This window comes from Colobus angolensis, unplaced genomic scaffold (genome assembly GCF_000951035.1).
Source record: "Colobus angolensis palliatus isolate OR3802 unplaced genomic scaffold, Cang.pa_1.0 Scaffold183, whole genome shotgun sequence".
Lineage (NCBI taxonomy): Eukaryota > Metazoa > Chordata > Mammalia > Primates > Cercopithecidae > Colobus > Colobus angolensis.
In genome coordinates, this window is record NW_012114966.1 from 383,946 (window position 1) to 392,148 (window position 8,203).

General features: G+C 39.8%; 2 protein-coding genes across 2 annotated transcripts in view; both read left to right on the forward strand.

The window, feature by feature from the left end:
• LOC105510143 (protocadherin alpha-7) overlaps positions 1 to 8,203 on the forward strand; it is a 180,100-nt gene that overhangs the window by 10,162 nt on the left and 161,735 nt on the right. The gene's annotated exons all lie outside the window — the stretch shown is intronic.
• Positions 3,059 to 5,675, forward strand: LOC105510075 (protocadherin alpha-8). Its single transcript, XM_011939673.1, has one exon. The coding sequence runs from the start codon at positions 3,202 to 3,204 to the stop codon at positions 5,644 to 5,646; it is 2,445 nt and encodes an 814-aa protein (XP_011795063.1). The 5' UTR covers positions 3,059 to 3,201; the 3' UTR covers positions 5,647 to 5,675.

Sequence of the window (8,203 nt, forward strand, 5' to 3'; positions counted from 1 at the left end):
TTTTTTTTTTTTTTGACAGAGTTTTACTCTGTCGCCCTCGCTGGAGTGCAGTGGTGCGATCTCGGCTCACTGCAAAATCCGCCTCTCTGGTTCAAGCGATTCTCATGCTTCAGTCACCCAAGTAGCTGAGATTAAAGACGCTGGCAACCATGCTGGGCTAAATATATATATATATATTTTTAGTAGAAACAGAGTTTCACCATGTTACCCTGGCTGGTCTCGAAATCTTGGGCTCAAGTGATCTGCCTGCCTCAGCCTCCCAAAGTGCTGGGATTACAGGCATGAGCCACTGCATCCAGCCTAAATTATATATTGGGTTTTGTGGCATATTATTTCATTAGCGCTTATTCCTTCTTTTTGATTATTTGCTTTCTTATTTTAAAAAGTATTTGCATCTTATTTTGTTTTATGGATATATCATGATTTATTAATCCAGTAGTGTATTAGGGACATTAATGAAACAATAACTTAATTGTCCAGACTTTAAAAAAATTTTTACAAATAATTTGGTTGGTTAAAAAAATATAGTTAACTGGGCGTGGTGGCATACACCTCTAATCCCAGCATTTCAGGAGGCTGAGTCAGGAGGATTCCTTCAGTCTAGGAGTTTGAGACCAGCTTGTGCATCTTTTGTAGAGACTTTGTAAAATTAGCTGTGCATGGTGATGTGTGTCTGTAGTGTCAGCTACTCAAGAGGCTGAGGTGGGAGGATCACTTGAGCCTAGGAGCTCCAAGTGCAGTTATCATGACACTGAACTCCAGCCTAGGTGACAGAGCAATACCTTGCCTCAAAAATAAAATAAAATGAAATAATAAAATAAAATAAAATAAAACCCAGAACTGATGATCAATTTTCACGGTTCCTAATATTCTAATATGCTTTAGGAAATTATTTTAGGATGTTACTGTTTTCTTTTCAACGTGAATAAGGGTAGAGGTATACAAAGTCAAAAATCTGTTTGGTAATCAATATAATTATTTACCATTGAGCAGTAATATGTCATTCACCACAAGCAGACCAAGTTTGCTGCTGTTGTTGAAAGAATATTGTTTTGTGGAAAAATCTATAAATATCTTTGAACTTCAAAGATGGTAATTGTAATTCTGTTTTCATTGCTTTGTTTTTATGCTTACATGCATGTATATTTAAAACCTTCCTAGCATATTATTAAGAAAGTTTTAAATACCCTAAATAGGAATTCCCTAAATTGGGAAATACTTGAAGTCGATAGGGGATCCTCCTTAGCCACCCAAACTGTATTCATCAATTATTATTATCATTATTATTATTATTTTTGAGACAGGGTCTCACTGTGTAGCCCAGGATGCAGTGCAGTGGCAAAATCTGGGCTCACTGCAACCTCTGCCTCCTGGGCTCAAGTGATCTTCCTACCTCAGCCTCCAAAGTTGCTGGGACTACAGGCGCACACCACCATACTCAGCTAATTTTTGTATTTTTTGTAGAGATGGGGTCTTACCACGTTGCCCAGGCTGGTCTCAAACTCCTGAAATATCGAGAAATACTATTTTCTTTACAAATTGTTTGCTACTATTTAGAGTCGACTACAGAAATATTTTTTGTGTAAATAATGTGATGAGAAATTTAAATTTCTTCACAGAAAATGCCCTTATTCACCTTTCCTATTTTACCTTCGTTTTTGGTAAGAATTTTGTAGAAATTCAGAGGAGCTCTTAATCATCTACAATGAAGGCATTCATGGAGAATTTACTTTTGAGGTGGACTTTGAAAGATGAATAGAATTTTGACACATAAAGATGAAGTAATAGAAGAAAAACCTTGAACAAAGAGTGTACCAAGAAAGAGACAACATGTTTTCTGTAAAATATGACTCATATTGGAAAGCGGTTAGCCTTAGCATTGAGAAGATTGGCTCATGGTCATGTAGCCTGTCTCCCAGATGGAAGTCTAATGTCTTGACAATTGGTCAATAGAAAGATAAACTTGCTGAAGATTTTAGTGCAATCGAGTGAAAGCTGTACTAATAAAGACAGAAATTCTCACATGAAAGGAGAGATGGAATGTATACAAACTTTAAATATGGTAGGCAAGGGAAAAGAAATCATAAAAATACATATGAGTAAGTGTGGAGAATCGCCATGCTATAAAAATTGTGATTTTTTTAATGATTTGGGTTTTGTGTGATTATTGATTAGATATTCTTCTAACTTCGGTTGACTCATTTTCTAGGCAATGTTAGGGTATACAGGTTAAAATGTCAGGTAGAAAATGAAAATAGGGGGTTGCAGATATGGAGTTAAGAATACTTCAAATAATAGGCTAGTCTAAAGCCCTGGAAATAGAAATGTTAAATAAAAAGATTGGGGAAAAAAGGTTAAAGGCATAATTCTGGAAAATACTCACTTTTTGGAGCAGAAGAAAGATGAAGAACTAACAAACAAGCCAATGGTGGAAATACTACTAGAGTTTGACATGTCAGAGAAATCATAGAGGAAAATGTTTTAAGTGAAAGGCTGAATTTAACAAGCTATAGAGATATCGGGAAATAGTGTAAAGAATATGCACATACATTTTTATTACTTTAGTAAGTAAAACTGTTCAGGCAATTTGACATTTATTGAATAAAGAAAAGCAGAAATTTAACAATAAGAACACAAGAAGATGAAATGCAGAAAAGTTAGAATTATATGCTCACTTCAGAGTAATATATGCCAGTGTTTCTGGTGACCAAATAAATATTAATGCATTTCTTCCACACGAAACTATGGAGGACAGTTTACATTTCTGATATCCATGACATACAGGTCATACTTTATTATTAATTGATACGATATTTAAAATATTGGGAAGAAATTCCTTTCCTTATGAAGAAGAAATCCCTAGATGAAACTAATGTAAGGAGCCAGACAGTATGAATACCTCTGCAATTGATAAAGTTAAGGATTTACTATTAAAGTATGATAAAGAAATAGAAAGTGCATGAAAGAACCCAGGTATTGCGGAAGTAATTCATGTAATCATTACCTTTTGAAGCCACATGATGTCGCTGTCTACCAAGAAGTTCTGGTTAGCCAAGGTTCAAAGTCGTTCCTCTGACAGCATCTGTCTCTAAAGGCTGAACAATGGGAGAGGCAGCGGAATTGAATTAAAAGACGCCAGAAAGTACAGTCGTTCATCTTTATATTAAGATAAGATTTTCTGATAGGAAACGACTATTTAACATGGTTTGTCACTGGCGAGGAGACCTGGGATCCCGGCGACTAGTACTCTCGCTTCTGCTCCTAGCAGCCTGGAAGGTGGGGAGCGGCCAGCTCCATTACTTTGTCCCCGAGGAGGCCAAACACGGCACCTTCGTGGGCCGCATCGCGCAGGACCTGGGGCTGGAGCTGGCGGAGCTGGTGCCGCGCCTGTTCCGGGTGGCGTCCAAAACACACGGGGACCTTCTGGAGGTAAATCTGCAGAATGGCATTTTGTTTGTGAATTCTCGGATAGACCGTGAGGAGCTGTGCGGGAGGAGCGCGGAGTGCAGCATCCACCTGGAGGTGATCGTGGACAGGCCGCTGCAGGTTTTCCATGTGGACGTGGAAGTGAAGGACATTAACGACAACCCGCCAGTGTTCCCGGTAAAAGAGCAAAAGCTATTTGTTTCAGAATCCAGAATGCCAGACTCTCGGTTTCCGCTAGAGAGCGCGTCTGATGCAGATGTTGGAGCTAACTCCGTGTTAACCTACAGGCTTAGCTCTCATGATTACTTCATGCTAGATGTGAATTCAAAGAATGATGAGAATAAACTGGTTGAGCTCGTATTAAGAAAATCCTTGGACAGAGAGGATGCTCCTGCACACAGCTTATTCCTGACAGCCACAGATGGCGGCAAACCTGAGCTTACAGGCAGTGTTCACCTGCTGGTCACAGTGCTGGATGTGAATGATAATGCTCCCACTTTCGAGCAGCCTGAATACGAAGTAAGAATATTCGAAAACGCAGACAACGGAACAATAGTTATCAGACTGAATGCTTCTGATCGGGATGAAGGAGCGAATGGGGCAATTTCATACTCTTTTAATAGCCTTGTTGCAAATATGGTTATTGACAACTTTAGCATAGATCGAAATACAGGAGAAATAGTGATTCGGGGTAATTTGGATTTTGAACAAGTAAATTTATACAAAATCCGCATTGACGCAACGGACAAAGGCCATCCTCCCATGGCGGGTCATTGCACTGTTTTAGTGAGAATTTTGGATAAAAATGATAACGTCCCTGAGATAACATTGACTTCCTTATCCTTACCTGTACGTGAAGACGCTCAATTCGGTACTGTCATCGCCCTAATTAGCGTGAACGACCTTGACTCAGGTGTCAACGGGCAGGTGACCTGCTCCCTGACGCCCCATGTCCCCTTCAAGCTGGTGTCCACCTTCAAGAATTACTACTCGTTGGTGCTGGACAGCGCCTTGGACCGCGAGAACGTGTCAGCCTATGAGCTGGTGGTGACCGCGCGGGACGGGGGCTCGCCTTCGCTGTGGGCTACGGCCAGCGTGTCTGTGGAGGTGGCCGACGTGAACGACAACGCACCAGCGTTCGCGCAGTCCGAGTACACGGTGTTCGTGAAGGAGAACAACCCGCCAGGCTGTCACATCTTCACAGTGTCTGCGCGGGACGCGGACGCGCAGGAGAACGCGCTGGTGTCCTACTCGCTGGTGGAGCGGCGGGTGGGTGAGCGCGCGCTGTCGAGCTACGTGTCGGTGCACGCGGAGAGCGGCAAGGTGTACGCGCTGCAGCCGCTGGACCACGAGGAGCTGGAGTTGCTGCAGTTCCAAGTGAGCGCGCGCGACGCAGGCGTGCCGCCTCTGGGCAGTAACGTGACGCTGCAGGTGTTCGTGCTGGACGAGAATGACAACGCGCCGGTGCTGCTGGCGCCTCGGGTGGGTGGTACTGGCGGCGCTGTGAGCGAGCTGGTGCCGCGGTTGGTGGGTGCGGGCCACGTGGTAGCAAAGGTGAGCGCAGTGGACGCCGACTCGGGCTACAATGCGTGGCTTTCGTATGAGCTGCAGCCAGCGGCAAGCAGAGCTCGGTTCCCGTTCCGCGTGGGGCTGTACACGGGCGAGATTAGCACGACTCGTGTCCTGGACGAAGCGGACTCTCCGCGCCACCGCCTGCTGGTGCTAGTGAAGGATCATGGTGAGCCGGCGCTGACGGCCACGGCCACGGTGCTGGTGTCGCTGGTGGAGAGCGGCCAGGCTCCAAAGGCGTCTTCGAGGCCTTGGACTGGCGCTGTGGGTCCCGAAGCGGCGCTAGTGGATGTCAACGTGTACCTGATCATCGCCATCTGCGTGGTATCCAGCCTTCTGGTGCTCACACTGCTACTGTACACTGCGCTGTGGTGCTCAGCGCCGCCCACTGAGGGTGGGTGCCCGGCGGGCAAGCCCACTCTGGTGTGCTCCAGTGCGGTGGGAAGCTGGTCATACTCGCAGCAACAGCGGCAGAGGGTGTGCTCTGGTGAGGGGCCACTGAAGACGGACCTCATGGCCTTCAGCCCCAGCCTTCCTCCTGATCTGGGATCAGTTGATGTCGGCGAACAGCAAGATTTAAATGTTGATCATGGCCTCAAAGTAAGTCCATTTAAATTTAGAACTCATAAATTCTATTTGTGGAAATTGTAATTACTTTAAAAGTGTTTCATATGTATTTTTCACCGTATTATATAGTGAAAATTTAAAGATTGTTTTAGTTTTTAGAAACATTTTATAATTAATTGAATTTTCTTAGTGGCATAATACAGTATTAATCATTCTCCACAAGTTGGGTCTATCTTGAAACTCAAGTTATGGCTGGATGATATCCTTTTTTTTACTGAACATTTATTTTGGCCTGCCTTACAGCCGTCTTCTCTGAACAATGCTCTAACAACGTCCAGGGCATTTTGATCTTTGGTGAATGTATTCCCCCAAAACATTTATTCTTTTGTCCTTAGGCACTGAACTCTTAATCTTACTCCATACGCTGTACTTTGAAATGCATGTTTTAAATATGTTGTCGTTATATTTACTTTTATTCACTTTAACATCTCAGTTTATTCATCTTATTTTCTGACTTTCTGGTGTCTGGTGGTCACAAATATTTTTGGTGTTTCACTATTGCCGTTTTAAGCAATGTAGTGATAAAATACAGAATAATAGTGTTTTTCAAAATGTGATAGTTTTCAAATACTTCCTAATTTTTTTATAAACTAGTAAAAAAGTAAAATCAAGAGGGAAGGGATTTGTAATGCTTCTTTTAAGTCATTATTTAGACCATTTTACTATTTGGAGACGTGTTTTTTATTCTACATGATTTTTACAGTGGTGTTGTCGACAACTTACCATTTTTTGAGCCTCTATGTTTAGAAAATGATTACTTTACTCTTGCAAGTATCTTCTAAACTCTAATCATTCAATCCTTTGTTCATGAGTTGGAATCTTCTCAATATTCCACATTAAAGTGATATTTAATATGACTTAGAAAAATGTTTTCATCAGAAACACTATACATGGTAATTTCATTCTTGCAAACCAAACATATAATTTATAAATCTTTATTATACAGAATATTTGGGATTAGTCCATTAGTTTGTGTAAAAATATTTAGCTTTATGGGATAAATCTTTGAAAAATCCAAGATACTTTATTTTGGTGTCTTTCAATGTTTTCTTTCTTTTCTTTCTTCTTGTCTTTTTACCTTTGCTTCTTGTGACTGTTCCACCTGCCTTGATATTAAATACCCATTAGACTTCGAGCATATTGCTTTGGAGGAAATGGTGGAACTTGATGGAAGGGAATGAAGGATTTCTGGGACTCTGAATTCTTACAGTTTGTTATTAGCATTGTTTTAAATCTTTTAATCACTTAAGAACCAACAATGTAATCATTTATGGCCATGTTTTATCCCCCTTGTCCACCTGAAGGTAACCTCAAAGCAGAATTATTTTGTAGTTGATTTTACAGTTCTCTTAATACCTGTCCATGTTTAACATTTTATTTGACTATTAGAACATATTACATAAAAGCAAGTTGTTTTCATTTTAGTCCTTTAAGGACTTTAAAAAATATGCTTATCTTTATTATCCTGTTTGAATAATATGTGGAGTTTTTCCTTTGTGTAAGTAATATTTCCTGTCCTGTTTATGTCTATTTGGTTCTCGGGTATTACTTTAATTACTGAATTCTCCTAAACATTTAATTGACTTTTACAAAATATCATAAATAGAAGGATTCTTTCCACCACCTAGCATTGTATTTGGCAACTTATCATTTAAGTCATTTTAGTTCTGTGTTTCTTCAAATATCTCTCTAATTGATATTTGAATTTGGGATTGTGCTTTCACAATGAGATAGTCTAAACCTGTTTCTCGTACATTAATACTTTTCACTGCTCTAATTATGGTGATGCTTTTAGTTATTAAGTATTTCTGGGATTGAAATGTGCCAGAAGTTAGTTATTAAGTATTGTGGATTCTGAAGCTCTCTATTTCAAGTCCTCCCTTTACCAACTTTTGTATATGTAGTCTTTGGTAAAGGATTTGTTATTCAGTTCCTTGGCTTTATATGTATGTGTGATAAATGTGAATTCTACTGCGTATACTTTTTGTATCAAGTAAGTTAATAGTTACAAATTATCAAGAATAAAGTCTGGCAAGTGATAGGTACATAATAAAATTTAGTTATCATTCTTAAGAGAAAAGAAGTTAGTGATTGCAAAAGCAAACCTAAAATGTCAGAAAGTGATTATGGCCTTCCATATTAATCTTATTTTTATGTAAAATTATCTTTTATAAAGTCATTTTTAGATTAACCTAGGATGTTTCAATACTTTGAATGTTGTGTGGTGGAATGAAAAAAATCTAAAGGTTATTATGAGTTTAGGAAAGTCAAGTTAATACCACCTATGTGGAAAAAAATTTTCTGGAATGGTTAAAGTCCTTCCAAGGAATGAATGTGTGGACTATCTTACCTTGGTAGTTGTGTGTTTCCCATATTTAAAAGTTGCCTGAGACCCTGCAAAGGGCTGAGTAGGTGTTTGAGATCTTTGTATGTTTCTTTCCATTAATAGTATTTTTCTTAAAAAGAAGTATACGATAATATTTTGATGATGATTTGAAGTCAATTTATGTTGTAGTTCTATGAATTAAGTAGACCATTTATGTAAAGTGTTGTAGAATAGCCTTTTAAAATTCTTTTCTTT